Here is a 17,948-nt window from a genome sequence, read left to right as displayed (position 1 = left end):
CACCAATAAATTCGACAACCTGGAAGAAATGGATACATTCCTAGAGATATATAAACTACCACAACTGAACCAGGAAGAAATAGATAACCTGAACAGACCCATAACCAGTAAGGAGATTGAAATAATCATCAAAAATCTCCAAACAAACAAAAGCCCAGGGCCAGACGGCTTTCCAGGGGAATTCTACCAAACATTTAAAGAAGAATTAATTCCTATTCTCCTGAAACTGTTCCAAAAAATAGAAATGGAAGGAAAACTTCCAAACTCATTTTATGAGGCCAGCATCACCTTGGTCCCCAAACCAGACAAGGATCCCATCAAAAAAGAGAATTACAGACCAATATCCTTGATGAACACAGATGCAAAAATTCTCACCAAAACACTAGCCAATAAGATCCAACAGTACATTAAAAGGATTATTCACCACGACCAAGTGGGATTTATTCCAGGGCTGCAAGGTTGGCTCAACATCTGCAAATCAATCAATGTGATACATTAATAAAAGAAAGAACAAAAACCATATGATACTCTCAATAGATGCTGAAAAAGCATCTGACAAAGTACAACATCCCTTCCTGATTAAAACTCTTCAAAGTGTAGGGATAGAGGGCACACACCTCAATATTATCAAAGCCATCTATGAAAAACCCACTGCAAATATCATTCTCAATGGAGAAAAACTGAAAGCTTTTCTGCTAAGGTCAGGAACATGGTAGGGATGTCCGTTATCACTACTGCTATTCAACATAGTAATAGAAGTCTTTGCCTCAGCAATCAGACAACAAAAAGAAATTAAAGGCATCCAAATCAGCAGAGAAGAAGTCAAACTATAACTCTTTGCAGATGATATGATACTACATGTGGAAACTCAAAAGGCTCCACTCCAAATCTGCTAGAACTTGTACAGGAATTCAGTAAAGTGTCAGGATAAAAAAATCAATGTACAGAAATCAGTTGCATTTCTGTACAGAAGAAAGAGAAATTAAGGAGTCAATCCCATTTACAATTACACCCAAAACTATAAGATACCTAGGAATAAACCTAACCAAAGAGGCAAACAATCTATACTCAGAAAACTACAAAGAACTCTTGAAAGAAATTGAGGAAGACACAAAGAATGGAAACATGTTCCATGCTCATGGACTGGAAGAACAAATATTGTGAAAATGTCTATGCTACCTAAAGCAATCTACACATTTAATGCAATCCCTATCAAAATCCTACCCATTTTTTTCAAAGAAATGGAACAAATAATCCTAAAATTAATATGGAACCAGGAAAGACCTCGAATAGCTAAAGGAATATTGAAAAAGAAAGCCAAAGTTGGTGGCATCATAATTCCAGACTTCAAGATCTATTACAAAGCTGTCATCATCAAGACAGTATGGTACTGGCACAAAAACAGGCACACAGATCAATGGAACAGAGTAGAGAGCCCAGAAAAAGACCCTCAACTCTATGGTCATCTTCGACAAAGCAGGAAGGAATGTCCAAAGGAAAAAAGACAGCCTCTTCAAGAAATGGTGTTGGGAAAATTGGACAGCCACATGCAGAAAAATGAAATTGGGCCATTTCCTTACACCACACACGAAAATAGACTCAAAATGGATGAACGACCTCAATGTGAGAAAGGAATCCATCAAAATCCTTGAGGAGAACACATGCAGCAACCTCTTCGACCTCAGCCACAGCAACTTCTTCCTAGGAACATTGCCAAAGGCAATGGAAGCAAGGGCAAAAATGAACTATTGGGATTTCATCAAGATCAAAAGTTTCTGCACAGCAAAGGAAACAGTCAACAAAACCAAAAGACAACTGACAGAATGGGAGAAAATATTTGCAAACGACATATCGGACAAAGGGCTAGTATCCAAAATCTATAAAGGGCTCAGCAAACTCAACATCCAAAGAACAAATAATCCAATTGAGAAATGGGCAGAGGACATGAACAGACATTTCTGCAAAGAAGACATCCAGATGGCCAACAGACACATGAAAAAATCTCCACATCACTCGGCATCAGGGAAATACAAATCAAAACCACAATGAGATACCACCTCACATCAGTAAGAATGGCTAAAATTAACAAGTGGGGAAATGACAGATGCTGGCGAGGATGTGGAGAAAGGGGAACCCTCCTACACTGTTGGTGGGAATGCAAGCTGGTGCAACCACTCTGGAAAACAGTGTGGAAGTTCCTCAAAAAGCTGAAAATAGAGCTACCCTATGACCCAGCAATTGCACTACTGGGTATATACCCTAAAGATACAAACGTAGTGATCCGAAGGGGTATGTGCACCCGAATATTTATAGCAGCAATGTCCACAATAGCCAAACCATGGAAAGAACCTAGATGTCCATCAACAGATGAATGGATAAAGAAGATGTGGTACATATATGCAATGGAATACTATGCAGCCATCAAAGGAAATGAAATCTTGCCATTTGCCACAAAGTGGATGGAACTAGAGGGTATTGTGCTTAGCGAAATAAGTCAATCGGAAAAAGACAACTATCATATGATCTCCCTGATATGAGGAAGTGGAGATGCAATGTGGGGGGTCTGGGGGGTAGCAAAAGAATAAATAAAACAAGATGGGATCAGGAAAGAGATAAACCATAAGAGACTGTTAATCTCACAAAACAAACTGAGGGTTGCTGGGGGAGGGGGGAGGGAGAGGGTGGTGGGGTTATGGACATTGGGTAGGGTATGTGCTATGGTGAGTGCTGTGAAACGTGTAAACCTGGCGATTCACAGACCTGTACCCCTGGGGATAAAAATACATTATATGTTTATTAAAAAAAATTAAAAAATTAAAAAAAGAAAGAATAAAATGTTAGGATACCTGGGTGGCTCAGCCGGTTAAGCCTCTGGCTTTGGCTCAGGTCCTAGGATTGAGCTGAGTCCTACATCAGTCTTCCTGCTCAGGGTGGAGCCTACCTCTCCCTCTGCTTGTGCTCTTCCTCTCTCTCACAATAAGTAGATAAATAAAATGTTAAAAAATGTTAAAAAAAAAAGTTAAAAAAGAAGAAAGTGAATCATTATAAAGAATAAAATGTCTAGGAATCAATTTAACCAAGGAGGTGAAGAACCTGTACTCTGAAAACCGTAAGACAGTGAAGAAAGAAATCAAAGATGACACAAATAAATGCAAAGACATACCATGCTCTTGGACTGGAAAAATTAATATTGTTAAAATGTCCATACTACCCAAAGCAATCTACAGATTCAGTGCGATCCCTACTGAAGTACCAAGAACATGTTTTCACAGAACTAAGAACAAATAATACTAAAATTTATATGGTATCAGAAAAGACCATGAATAGCTAAAGCAATTTCAAGAAAGAATAACAAAGCTGGAGGCTCACACTCCCAGCTTTCAGGCTACATTACACAATACTATAGTAATTGAAACAGTATGGTACTGGCATAAAAGATCAATGGAACAAAATAGAAAGCCCAGAAATGAACCCATGCTTATATGGCCATTCAATGACAAAGGAGGCAAGAATATACAATGGAGAAAAGACAGTTCCTTCAATAAATTAGTTGAGGGAACTGGACATCTACCTGCAAAAGAATGGAACTCAGCCACTTTCTTCCATCATATCCAAAAGGAACTACATTTAGTTCTTCTAAGTTCTGAAACCATAAAACTCCTAAAACAGACAATAAGTTCTTGGGCATCATTCTAAGCAGTATTTTTTTGATTTATCTCCTCAGTCAAGGGCAACAAAAGCAAAAATAAACAAGTGGGACTAGATGAATCTAAAAAGTTTTGCATCAGGGCACCTGGGTGGCTCACTAGGTTAAAACCTCTGCCTTTGGCTCAGGTCATGATCTCAGGGTCCTGGAATGGAGCCTCGCATAGAGCTCTCTGCTCAGCGGGAAGCTTGCCCCCCCCCCCAACTTGTGATCTCTGTCAAATAAATAAATTTTTAAAAACCTTTAAAAAGTTTTGCATAGCAAAAGAAATTATCAACAGAATGAAAAGACAACCCAATGAATGGGAGGTACCTGCAAATGAAGTATCTGAATCAAGGGTTAATAATGAAATATGTGAGAAACTCATCTATCTTACACCAAAAAAAAAAAAATCTGACTTTAAAAAAAATGGGTAGAGGACTGGAAGAGACATTTTTCCAAAGAAGACATAGAGATGCCCAACAGACACACTGAAAGATGCTCAGCATCAGTCATCATCAGGGAAATGCAACACAAATCAAAACCACAGTGAGAGATAACCTCATGCCTTTCAGAATGGCCAGTATCAAAAAGATAAGAAACAACAGATGTTGAGGATAAAGGAACCGCTATGCACCACTGACAGGAATGTAACAGTCTGGTGAAACCACTCTGGCAGGAATGTAACAGTCTGGTGAAACCACTCTGGCAAACAGTACAGAGATTCGTCAAAAAATTAAAAATAGAAATACTGTATGATCTAGCACATCTACTCCTAGGTATATACCCAAAGAAAATGAAAACACTGGGGCGCCTGGGTGGCTCAGTGGGTTAAAGCCTCTGCCTTCGGCTCAGGTCATGATCCCAGAGTCCTGGGATCAAGCCCCACAATGGGCTCTCTGCTCAGTGGGGAACCTGCTTGCTCCTCTCTCTCTCTGCCTGCTTCTCTGCCTACTTGTGATTTCTGTCTGTCAAATAAATAAATAAAATCTTAAAAAAAAAAAAAAAAAGAAAATGAAAACACTAATTCTAAAAGAATAATGGGATGCCTGGGTGGCTCGGTTTGTTAAGTATCCAACTCTTGATTTCAGTTCATGTCTTGATCTCAGGGTCATGAGTTAAAGCCCTGTTGGGCTCTGTGCTAGGAATGGAGCCTACTTAAAGAAACAAACAAACAAACCTACCCCTATGTTCACTGCAGCATTATTTACTTTAGTCAAGATATGGAAGCAGTCTAAATATCCCTGACAGATGAATGGTTAAAGAAGATGTTATATATATACAATGCGTTATTACTCAACCATAAAAAAGAATGAAACCTTGCCATCTAAAACAACATGGATGGGCCTACAGGATAATCTGCTAAGTGAATTTGATTTTACTTCAATGTGGAATCTGAAAAACAAAACATAATACTATGCAGCCATCAAAAGAAATGAAATCTTGCCATTTGCGACAACATGGATGGAACTAGAGGGTATCATGCTTAGTGAAATAAGTCAATCGGAGAAAGACAACTATCATATGATCTCCCTGATATGAGGAGGTGGAAATGCAACATGGGGGGTTAAGGGGGTAAGAGAAGAATGAATGAAACAAGATGGGACTGGGAGGGGGACAAACCATAAACCACTCTTAATCTCACAAAAGAAACTGAGGGTTGCTGGGGGGAGGGGGGTTGGGAGAAGGGGGGTGGGGTTATGGACATTGGGGAGGGTATGTGCTATGGTGAGTGCTGTGAAGTGTGTAAACCTGGCGATTCACAGACCTGTACCCCTGGGGATAAAAATACATTATAGGTTTATAAAAAAAAAAAAAAAAAAAGAACAAACAAAACGAAATTCCTAAATACACAGAATGAACTCAGGGCTGCCAGAGGGAAAGGTGGTAGAGGGATGGCAAACAAAGGTAAAGGGAATAGGGTACAAACTTCCACTTAAAAGTAAGTCATAGAGAGGCGCCTGGGTGGCTCAGTCGGTTAAGCATCTGCCTTCAGCTCAGGTCATGATCCCAGGGTCCTGGGATCGAGCCCTGCCTCGGGCTTTCTGCTCAGCGGAGAGCCTGCTTTCTCCTTTCTCTCTCTGCCTGCCTCTCTGCCCACTTGTGATTTCTGTCTGTCAAATAAATAAATAAAATCTTTAAAAAAAATAAGTCATAGGGATGGGGAGCATAGGAAATATAGTAGAAAATATAATATCTTTGTATGGTGACAGATGATAATTATACTTATCATGTTATTTTGTAACGTATGTAAATATCAAATTACTATGTTATACCCCTAAAAGTAATATTCTGTGTCAACTGTACTTCAAGAAAAGGATGAATTTCCCAGAAAAAAAAGACAATATAAGTTACCAATATCAAGAATAAGAGATATCACTATAGATTCTATAGATCTTAAAAGGATAAGAGAATACAACAATTTTATGCCAATAAATTCACCAAATTAGAGGATATGGACAAATTCCTTGAAACAAAATCTGAATTTCTCCATATCTATTAAAGAAATCACACTTGTTGTTAAAAACCTTTCCACATCAAAAACTCCAGGCCTAAAGGGTTTCACTGGTGAATTCTACAAACAATTAAGAAAATATTTCTTTTTTATTTTTTGGTTAAAGATTTTTGTTTATCTATGACTGAGAGAGAAAGCTAGAGAGGGAACACAAGCACGAGGGAGCTAGAGAGGAAGAAGCAGGCTCCCCACTGAGTAGGGAGCCTGATATTGGGCTCGATCCCAGGATGCTGGAATCGTGACCTGAGCTGAAGGCAGACATTTAACAACTGAGCCACCCAGGCTCAGTTCCCAACTCATTCTATAAGGTCAGTATTACCCTGATACCAAAACCAGGCAGACATACAAGGAAAGTACAGACCTCATAGAAATTGATGCCAATTTTAATTTTTTTTAGATTTTATTTATTTCTTTGAGAGAAGGAGAGCTCCACAAGTAGAGCTGTGAGCCCAATGTGGGCCTTGATCCCGGGACTCCAGGATCATGACCTGAGCCAAAGGCAGTCGCCTAACCAACTGAGCTACCCAGGTGCCTGATATAAATTTTTAAAGCAAAATTTTGTAAACGGAATCCATCAATATGAAAAATGAAAATACATCGAACCAGGTGAGGTTTATCTTAAGGATGCAGGTTGGTTTAATACCTGGAAACCAATGTAATTACCACATATCAAACTGAAAAGCAAAAACCATTCAATCATTTCAAAAGATGCAAAAACAGTATTTGACGAAATACAGTATCTATTCCTAATTCTTGGCTAAACAACATAAATACATTTTCTTTTTTTTTTTTTAAGATTTTTATTTATTTATATGACAGACAGAGATCAAAGGAGGCAGAGAGGCAGGCAGAGAGAGAGAGAGGTGGAAGCAGGCTCCCTGCTGAGCAGAGCACCTGATGTGGGGCTTGATCCCAGGACCCAGGGATCATGACCTGCGCTGAAGACAGAGGCTTTAACCCACTGAGCCACCCAGGTGCCCCCATAAATACATTTTCTAAAGGCCCTCTCTACCCCTGCACAGTTTCCATTCTATCATTCGACTAAATTTGCCTTTGCTCTACTGCTTCTGAGACACAATACAGCATGGCCATTAAGAGTGTGAACTCTGGGGATGCCTGGGTGGCTCAGTTGGTTGAACACTGCCTTCGGCTATAGGCATGATCCCAGGGTCCTGAAATAGAGTCCTGCATCGGGCTCCTTGCTCAGCAGGGAGCCTGCTTCTTTTGCTGCCTCTGCCTGTCTCTCTGCCTGCTTGTGTGTACTCTCTCTCTCTCTCTGGCAAATAAATAAAATCTTAAAAAAAAAAAAAAAGAGTGTGAACTCTGGAGCTGTAATACCTGGGTTCAAATCCCAGCTCCACCCCTTACTGGGTGTGCAACCCTGAACAGTTACAACTTCTTCATGCCTCATTTTTCCTATCTACAAAGTGAGGATAATAATAAGACTTCTCTTATAGGGCATCATAAAGTTAAATGAATTCATATATATACAAAGCACTAAAAACAGTGCCTGACATATAATAAGAACTATGTAAGCATTAACTATTATTTTTATTATTACCTTTGGAAAATACCTAGCCCTTAACCTCTGGTTGATCTCAGACGATCACTTTGTTGAGAAGCATTTCAGCAGGTTAAACTAAATCCGAGAGATTAGTACAGAGTCGTTAAGGTCATGGAGAGCCAGAGCTTGAATCCTGGCTCAGTTAATTCCAGGCTAGGTGTCCTGAAGCTCATTGCTTAACCTCTTTTCTCATGCTCAAAAGGGTCTTAGTATCTTACTTCTTCAGACTGTTATGAGGGCCGTGTCGAAAATCCCTTTTCTTTTCTCAATCTCCCACCAAAGCCAGACTTACTTTACCAGGATGTCTTCCAATTGGACTGGTCCTAGGCCTGGCTTTTCCAGAAACCAAGAGGAAATGCTGGCCTCTGAAGAGGTCGATATTAAAAGGTCAATCCTGTATTTGCCCAGAACTTTTGGGGTGTTGTCCTCTCAGAGGCCAGAATTACTTCTCAGGGTCATGAGAATGCCTTTTGGGGACCAGGATTCTGATGGGAAGAGCCTGGCTCTAACGAGCTTATAACTGGTCTTCTATCAACTGGTAGTATTTCTGCAAGTCAGTCCTAGAACTTCCAATCTCTATTTGGGAGTTAATTAGTACCTTAAAGACAGTGGCTACAAAAATTTTGTATTTCCAATCCCAATGTTTTATAAGAACTTTAATTCTTATTAAAATGCCACTGCTCACACTTTAACATGCTCTCCACATCTATCTCTTGGTGTACAATGTGGCTCCATATGCATTTTTCCTCCTCAAATAGCTGATTATCTGTATTTCTGGGTATCTCTGGGGTTTTGATTCTGTGCCCCTGACCTATATTTCTATTTTCAGGCCAGGTCCCACAAACTTGAGGACTACTCATGATTCCCCACTGTCATCAGTAGCCACATCTATTCTGCATTTCTCAAGTTTGTTTACTCTGGATTCATCTTTGTCAAGTCTATCTTCTTTGTCCTCATGTATGCTTTAGCATCAAGTGATTCTATCTCAATTCATTTTTTTCTTTTTTTTGAGAGCACGCACACAAACACAAGTACATGGTGGGAGCAGGGCAGAGGGAGAGGGAAAGTATCTCAAGCAGGCTCCACACCCAGCATGGAGCCCAACATGGGGCTCCATCCCATGACCCTGATATCATGACCTGAGCAGAAGTCTAGAGTCAGACACTCAGACGACTGAGCCACCCAGGCACTCCTCAAGTGAGTCCATTTTTAGTAGGCTTCAGACACATCTGTTTCTCCCCTTCTGGTTGCTCAAATTCAAAATCTTAATCATTTTACAATACTGCAAGAGCAAAAACCTCCTAGCTGGCCTCCCCCTATTCAACTCATAGCAGAGAACTTTCCCACCCACATGTTATTTTGAATATAGCAGTAATGTTTAATTCCGTTTAAACCAAATGGTTTTTAAGACCTGAAGACACTCTCCTCTATCGACCTCCATCTAAAGGCCTTCATTTCCCAACACTCTGGATCCAGGATCATCAATACAGACAACTATATTTTTCTCTCATCAGTGTGTTCCCTAGTCCTAGGTACTGATTCCACAGCCCAAATCCTCTCAACTGTCATGTGATATAATATTTAAGAATATAAGGGCTAGGGTTCTAGGTTAGAAAAGCTCCATTTCTGATTAGCTATGACCTTCTTTATGCCTTAAGCTTCATGTGGAAAGCAAGACAATTACAATACCAACCACAGCACCAACTGGCCTCAGATGTGGGTCAGACTAACAGAGCTTGTCTATGCAAAGCACTCTCCTCACACAGTAAGCACTGAGGAAGCACTAGCTATTACTACTGTCCCACTAGTACCGTACTGCCTCCTAACAAGAGACCTAGGGCCTGGCACATCCTAGGTGGTCCATAAAATGAATATTTATTCTTGCTTCCAAAATTATTCAAATACTAGTGAAAGATACAGATTTTAATCTGGGAATTTGACTTACCTTTAAATCTGAGTTGGCTGCAAATTTCTGTCCAATTAAAGCTGCATTTCCTCCTACATAGTGCTGTAAGACAGTTTCAAAGTTATTAGACAGTATTTTAACAACCCATGTTACCCAAGCTTAGTAATTTTTTTAATTTGTTAATTTATAGTCCATTTCCCACCCCAAAATTTTGAGGCTACTTTACAACAGTAACACACAGATGAAGTTTTAATAAAATTATTAACCTCCTAGGTTCACAGACAATGAATTATAAACAAAGGCTAAAAAAACCCAAATATGTTAACCATGAAAATTAGTGTAACTGCCTTAATTGTAGATCAGATCTGGCCTTGAGCTTTCAGGAAGCTAGAAGAGATAAAGGAAACATGAAAAATGTGGACAGATCTTATCTTCTGTGCCACAGTCCTACTGAAATGAATATAGGACTGTGTTACTCTCCTCCTAAAAATCATTCAATAGATACTTCAATGAACTAAACTCAACTTGTAAGTGAGGCACACGGCCTTTCTTTATCTGCCCCCCAACCCTGTGCTCTCTTTTCTACCTCCTCTCCTGTGCTTCCCTCCCACACCATGCCTATAGCTCTCTGAGCCTGTCTTCCTCGGTCTTTGTTCTTTTAGCACACGCTATTCCTCTCTCCTGGATGCCCAGCCCTTCTCATGCACTGGGAAATACCCACTTCCTTCTCAAGAATCACCTGCACGCACCTCTTCTGTCATATCTGCTGTCTCTCTTTCCCCACTGCCACCTCAGCCTCCACAGCCGCCCTCCCAGACAGGATTAGAGATCCCTTGCCATCCCTATACTCGAACTCCACTAAAGCCCTTGTCCATTTGGGCTACTATCATCTGGGTACATGACTAGCTCCCTCAAGGCAGGACTGGCTCTCTTCTTACTACAGTAAGCGCTCGGTAAATGATTGTTGCTAAGTTTCAAAAAAGATGTGTTAGAAAATATAAAGGCTTTCCTAGGAGCAAGTCTAAGGGTAATGGGTCCTAACATAGAACTATGTCTCCTAAACACCACTCCTTTCAGCTGCAGACCTGGTGCTGGAGAGGCAGATGACTCAAGGCCGGTATTCCATGTTGCTGACTAAGGATGGATCCACATGCTTTTGGACACCTATCAAATAGGATAAGGCTGATGCTCCATTATGAAAACTGAGAAGCCTAATCAATACTCTTGCTCAGATGGAACGCCACTATCTTACCTTCTAGCCCTCGACCACATGCAGAGGCACAGACTAAACAATTCAATTCTAGATTCTAGACACCACTTCCATCCTAAGCTTCCTGTTGACCAACTCCAGATTCAGGTAAACAATAACTGCTTCCTGTAGGTAAATTTAAAGCTTTCTGTGAGATACAGGCTAAAATTTGGTCTTTTTCATTTTAGCATGAATTTTTATTTGACTATTATGGCCAGATGAATTTACTAAAAATCTTGAGGGAAAATATTAAGATTTTATGAAGTGGATTTTAGATTTTTCATGTAATAGTTATTAACTACTGTTTTATCAATCTGCTTATAGTTTAAGGGAGTTTGAAAAGACATCAAATGAAGTGTTGCCTTCACGGAAGGTAAGGAGAGCATTTTAGACCTCATACTTTTAAGAAATAACTTGGACAATCAAAAAGCTATCTTTATAGAAAAAAAATCTTTTTTTGCATCATGAAACAAAAGGCAGGATCAAAGCAGAAGAGAATAGAAATTGAATTAGTGGTTCAAATACAATGATAATAAAGACTTTTAGCAGCAGACTTGTCACCATGTTAGAACTACTGAGATACTTTCATAAAAGATCAGAATCTCACTAGTGAACTCAGCTATAAAAAGGACTGCAGCCGTCATTTTAACAGCTTGCTGTTTGCTTTACAAACTCGGCTGGGTAACGCCTATGCCCACTTTAATGTTCAAATGGGAAGATTCAAAAGCAAAAAGAACTTTAAAACCTTGAAAGTTCTCAAAATAAAAGTGGCCATAAAGAATGGCCCATGAAAAGTACCAATTAAAAATGGCATTAAGGAGCTCCCCTAGCAAGAACCACATCTAGACTGATGTGACTAGCCAAGGCAAGATTTTAGGTGAGTAGGAAAAACTGGGGGTGGGGGGTGGGAGGTGGGGGGTAGACAGACGCTGAAATAAACAATCAAAATTCAGTCTCAAGAGGTGTGAGGGCACGTGTCGCTGAAGGTATGCTGGGGTTAAGGGCCTGGGATGTCCAGGCCCAGCACTGCCTCTTACTCCATGTGTACCTTAAAAAAGTATCAGAACCATGTGGGCCCTAAGGCTTTTTTTTTTTTTTTTAAAGATTTTATTTATTTATTTATTTATTTGACAGAGAGAAATCACAAGTACACTGAGAGGCAGGCAGAGAGAGAGAGAGAAGGAAGCAGGCTCCCTGCTGAGCAGAGAGCCCGATGCGGGACTCGATCCCAGGACCCTGAGATCATGACCTGAGCCGAAGGCAGCGGCTTAACCCACTGAGCCACCCAGGCGCCCCCCTAAGGCTTTATTTATGATCACCGTGTGGGCTTGGGGACCCCTAGGTCTGACAGGTCCTATCCTGTAGACCAGGGGTTCTCAAAACAAGGTCCTCAAAACAAGAGCATTAATGCAACCAGGAAACTTCCCAGTAGGGAAGTAAGTTCTTGAGTCCCACCCTACATCTACTGAATCAGAAACTCTGGGAGTAAGGCCCAGAAATCTGTTTCATTAACCTCCCCCCACAGTGATTCTGTGTTTTAGGTCTGAGAACGACTGATCTAGACCAGTGCTTCTCAACCAATGTGATTTTTTTTCTCCCCAGCCTGGGAACAACTGAGTATGACCTTTTTAACTGTCACAGCTAGGGAAGGAAGAGAGTGTTATTGTCTGTCATCCAGTGGGTAGATGCGAGAGATGCTGCTGACATCTCACCTGTGCAGGACAGCCCCTACCACAAAGAATTATCCAACCCAAAGCATCAGTATTGCTGAGGTAAGGAACCTGGCTCTGGGCCACCAGAGCAGAGGTGAGGATCCAGGACTCCCTTGCCCATGCACAAGCTACAAATAGCGCTCTGTGTGTTTAGCCTTATTCTCCTGCTCAGGAAGGACTCAGCCATATTATTATTCCACTTTATCAGCCACAAACAAGAGTGGGCATCTTTACTACCTTCAAATTGGGTAATATGAAAAAAGAGCAATTTGATAGATGAACTAGGACCAAAATTTTGGTAACTAGGCTTCCTAAATGTTGGCTGAATTGAACTGACTAGAAACAGTGGAGTTAATGAAAAGTTCAGATACACAGTTTGACAGAAAGGGAAAATACTACAGAACTGAATTCCTAACAATCACCCTCCAGAGAGACTGAGGAAAAGTTACTTGGTTGCTTCTAGGAACCTTATACAAAAAGCTATCTTTCCCCACCTTATCTTAATTTACTGCTGGTGAACCAAACAGACCTGGGCTCCTGGGAGCTCTGATGCAGTCTGGGCAATGTCATGGAAAGCTTCCTTATCGCTGAAGAAGCGCTCAGCTGCGGCTCCCTTCCCCATGAAGTGAACAAAAGCTTCTTCCAGATCATTCCTTGAATGCAGAATGGTGTGATCTTTTCCATTCCCAGGACTCCGGCCAAGCGCCTGCAAGAGCTTCACCCCTGAGAGCACTACATCCACACAGGCATTGACTCTGGAAGGAAGGAGGAAAGAGGCAGTGTGAAAGAAAAGAGAAGCAGCACCATGGAAGCTACTCTGCATTTAATAACAGAGAAATGTTTCCAGGAACTGTATCCAAACAGAAAAACCAAGGAAGTGGATCGAAATCTGGACAAACATCTTAGGATCGAAACACAGGAATCTTTCTTACAGGATGGTAAACTTTTTTTTTTTTCCTTAAAGATTTTATTTATTTGTGAGAAAGAGAGAGACATTAAGCAAGGAGGCTGACGTGGGACTCGATAACAGGACTCTGGGATGATTACCTGAGCTAAAGGCAGATGCTTAACTGAGACACCCAGGCATCCTCAGTGTGGCAAACTTTTACGCTAGCTACAAAGAGAAAACAGGTGCTCAGCATTTGAGAACAAAATTATCATAATATAAATACAGCATTTCTGAAAAAATGTTGGCAGAGACATACTGTCTGGATTCCTACTGGCTTTCTGACTTGGGCAAGTCACTTTAATTTCTCAACTTCCTCATTTACGGTGTAATGTGGGTGTTAGACTCATAGAACCGTATTGAAGATTAATATATGCTTAGAAACACTGCTTGGTGCAAAGTAAGCAAAATATAAGTTTTGATCAAAGGCCAAATATCAGATACCTTCCCCTCAAAGACACATTAGGATGGTGGTAACACTCACTAAATACCTAATGTCTAAATACTCCTAGCTGAAACTTTTCAACAGTTAAGTGGCGCCTTAAAGACTGAGGCACATCTGTAGCCTGGTAACAATTCATCACTTGGCAGGTGTTCAGTGGACCAAACCAAGACCTTTAAAGGGCCTGTGAGAAGCCAGTGCTGCACTACCTAGTTGTCTCTATGGAAACAAATTATAAGGCACTATGGTTGTCTGGCTTGGCCTGTCTATAAAAATATAAACCAGAAAAGTTCTGATTTATGTTTTTAGTGTTACTTTCCTAAAAGCCATCCCTTAGAGAAGGGTCAAATAATTTGGGTACCTAGAGAAGGACTTCCTGTCCCCCACCCCACAATCACCTTGATTCCTGCCTCTGCCTACTGGGGATGTCATTTTTGCCAGGGGGGCTAGATGACCACACAGGCAGCTGGAAGCTTCTGAGAAGGCCAAAGCTCACAGTAGGCCAACAACAAGCTTCTGGTGATAAGGATGGATGGGCTTCCAGGGGTAATTCTGAGCAGCTTCTTCGAAAGCAGAAAGTATATTCATTCATAAGAAAGGCCCAAACGATTGGATTCTGGTGTAGACTATAGCTCTGTTTCCCTTCTAGTCTCTTAAAAACAACAACAACAACAACAACAACAAAAAGCTCTTGATCTGGAAATTAACACATGAATTCATTAATGGTGGTAAACTCTAAGAGGAATGAGATGGGCAAGGGCGAGGAATTTTATATTTCGCTAGATGTATTTCTGATTCTTAGAAGCATGCATTACTTTTATAATTAAAAAACAATTATTGGGGCGCCTGGGTGGCTCAGTGGATTGAGCCTCTCCCTTTGGCTCAGGTCATGACCTCAGGGTCCTGGAATCGAGCCCCACATTGGGCTCTCTGCTCAGCAGGGAGCCTGCTTCCCCCTCTCTCTCTCTGTCTGCCTCTGCCTACTTGTGATCTCTGTCAAATAAATAAATAAAATCTTTAAAAAAAAACAATTATCATATGATCTCACTGATAGGAGAAATTTGAGAAACAAGACAGAGGATCATAGGGGAAGGGAGGGAAAAATCAAACAAGATGAAAACAGAGAGAGAGAGACAAACCATAAGAGACCCTTAATCTCAGGAAACAAACTGAGGGTTGCTGGAGGTTTGGGGGTGGGAGGGATGCGGTGGCTGGGTGAGGGACACTGGGGAGGGTATGTGCTATGGTGAGTGCTGTGAATTGTTTAAGACTGATAAATCACAGACCTGTACCTCTGAAACAAATAATACATGTTAATTAAAAAATATATAATTTTTAAAAGGTTCATATGAAGGGTAGACATCAGTGACATCACTCAAGCAAGGTTTACAAGGGCAAGAAAGAGACACATTTTTCCTAATGACAAACTCACGGCACCCACATCATAAGCATTCTTTAATTTTTCCCCTATGGATCCCACGCTTTAAAAGATTTCTCCCCACCAAACATAATTTAAATACTCAAATTTTCTTATTCTTTTAAAACAAAGGCACATACTCTGGTCAATTGGAAAGAGTTACTATGCTTTTCTGTGCATAAAACACACTGACATTCATATGGCAGGTGCTTAATGATAAGTTTAAAATAACGTTCCTTTCACAGCCCTACTGATTATAAACCAAGCATACCTTATAAACTGGTCTCAATTCCACCCCATATAGGAACACCCATATAGGATGTTCTTCAGTTCTTTATTTCTACTGGATGTAACATTAGATGTTTAAAGGATAGACTTAAAAAATATTTTATTTATTTATTTGGCAGAGAAAGAGAGCACGCACAGCACAAGCAGGGAAGGCAGCAGGCAGAGGGAAAAGCAGGCTCCCTGCTGAGTAAGGAGCCTGATGTGGGGCTCGATCCCAGGACTCCTGGGATCATGACCTGAGCCGAAGGCGGATGCTTAAAAGACTAAGTCACCCAGGAGCCCCAAGGGTGGACTCTTAAATCGGAGAGCTTTCCCTGGCTCTCAGATGCAAGCAGGTTCCCGAGTTTCAGATAGTACAAACTCTGATAGTGAGAGACACTATTTCCACCCAACAGCCCAAAAGAAAATGTTTTCCAATGGATTTGGGTCCGGAGTCTGGAAAGCAAAAGTTCAGACACTGAGGGACGCCCACATCTGAAAATAGCAGTTTGCACAAACACATCACCTTCATCCCCAGTGATACGCTAAGACCTTGAACATGGTCTGGTTCTTTAAAGATGAGAATGGAGAAGTTTACAAAAGTTAGAAGACAAGGGGCGCCTGGGTGGTTCAGTCAGTTAAGCGTCTGCCTTCAGCTCAGGTCATGATCCCAGAGTCCTGGGATCGAGCCCTGCATTGGGCTCCCTGCTCATCAGGAAACCTGCTTCTCCCTCTCCCTCTCCCTCTCCCACTGCTTGTGTTCCCTCTCTCGCTATGTCTCTCTTAAATAAATAAAATCTTAAAAAAAAAAAAAAAGTTACAAAACAAAACCAACTCCCCTCCCATAACGGAAAGGAATAATGTTCAACATATTTTGCAACCCAAGGCAAAACCCAGCAGAACCAATTTTGAGTTAAAAATATGTACCTACCATAGGAATATTTTCTGCCCCCCCCCGACTTCATCATGTCATGAATACTAAGGGAAAAAAAAAACTTAAAAAGGAAAAATTTTTATTCAGTAGCTTTTCATAATAAAAAGAGCACTGAACATCTACATACCAGATACCAAACTAATGTGCTTTCTAGTTATACTTTAATCAGAACAAGAATCTCCCTCTGCTCTTCCCTCAATTCAAAAGCATCCAAGAATGTAACAACCACATCACCTATGGTGCTTTATTCTCAGGGATATTAAAAGGAGGAAGGGAACAAAAGAACCAGAAGAGAAAATTATGCTCATGTGACTTTAGGCAGAATTTCAGAGTTGAGAAAGAAATGTCTAAGATTATAGTGTGAGTTTGGAGAAAACAAAAACAGATGAAATAACTGGAAAACAAAGCAAGACAACAGATGCTGAATGCCCAAACAAGGGGAAGGACTAGAAGGCTAGGGGAGCCTGGGCTTCTAGGCCTACTGCCAGAGACTCTTGGGGGGTGGGAGAAGGGGAGCTCAGTGCTCCCTCTAGACTGCAAGTTCTTTAGAGGCAAGAATGGTTGTTTTCATTACCTCCCTGCTGCTTCATTATCTGCAAAATGTTTCTTTAGGTTCTTCCTAGCTTTTTAACACTATACCTAAGATACTGCGAGAGGTAATCATAATCATTTCTGCAGAGAAGAAAAATCCAAAGGGAAAGAAGGGCAGTGGTCCCTGGGGTGAAGTCTGGATGGCACTGTGGACAGAGAAAGCAGCCTGGTATTTAGGAAGCACTGAATGTAAGACAGGCATTTTCAAAGAGACCACACCAATTGCAAAACGCTGTAAGACAGGGAAGTAGTCACACTGCTTTTAGCTGAGAAGAATTGAAGCTGGGGGTTGACTACCATTCCAAAGGCCACAAATGGAAGAGCCTAGGTTCAAACCCAGATTTCTCTGATACTGAAGCCCTCACAGGAAGCACACACAAGCAAAGATGCAGATGAAGGGATTAACTCTGTGTCAGTAAGAATGTTGATCTAGTTAGTGTCATTCCCCGTACCTGGCTTCACTCTGACTTTTGAAACCCATCTTACTCCACTCCTCTGTTGATCTATTAGATCCATTAGTAGATCTAACTAGATGGAGAATTAGTAATCCTCTGGGACACAAAGGCTGACTTTTAATATTTTATTTATTTATTTGACAGAGAGAGAGAGAGAGATCACAAGTAGGCAGAGAGCCAGGCAGAGAGAGCGGGGAAGCAGGCTCCCCGCTGAGCAGAGAGCCCGATGCAGGGCTTGATCCCAGGACTCTGAGATCATGACCTG

At 41.0% G+C, this 17,948-nt stretch overlaps 1 protein-coding gene across 4 annotated transcripts in view; it reads right to left on the bottom strand.

The window, feature by feature from the left end:
• Positions 1-17,948, bottom strand: part of ADPGK (ADP dependent glucokinase) — a 42,919-nt gene that overhangs the window by 22,677 nt on the left and 2,294 nt on the right. For all 4 annotated transcript variants that reach the window (XM_045070746.1, XM_045070747.1, XM_045070748.1 and 1 more), the window contains exons 2-3: positions 13,161-13,386; positions 9,710-9,772 (exon numbers count right to left, since the gene is read on the bottom strand). In XM_045070746.1, the coding sequence (XP_044926681.1) occupies positions 9,710-9,772; positions 13,161-13,386 (289 nt within the window). The remainder of the gene's footprint in view (positions 1-9,709; positions 9,773-13,160; positions 13,387-17,948) is intronic.

The sequence above is a fragment of the Mustela putorius genome, unplaced genomic scaffold (genome assembly GCF_011764305.1).
Source record: "Mustela putorius furo isolate JIRA1106 unplaced genomic scaffold, ASM1176430v1.1 tig00003972_pilon_pilon_pilon, whole genome shotgun sequence".
Lineage (NCBI taxonomy): Eukaryota > Metazoa > Chordata > Mammalia > Carnivora > Mustelidae > Mustela > Mustela putorius.
This window is presented reverse-complemented; position numbering and strand designations above follow the sequence as displayed.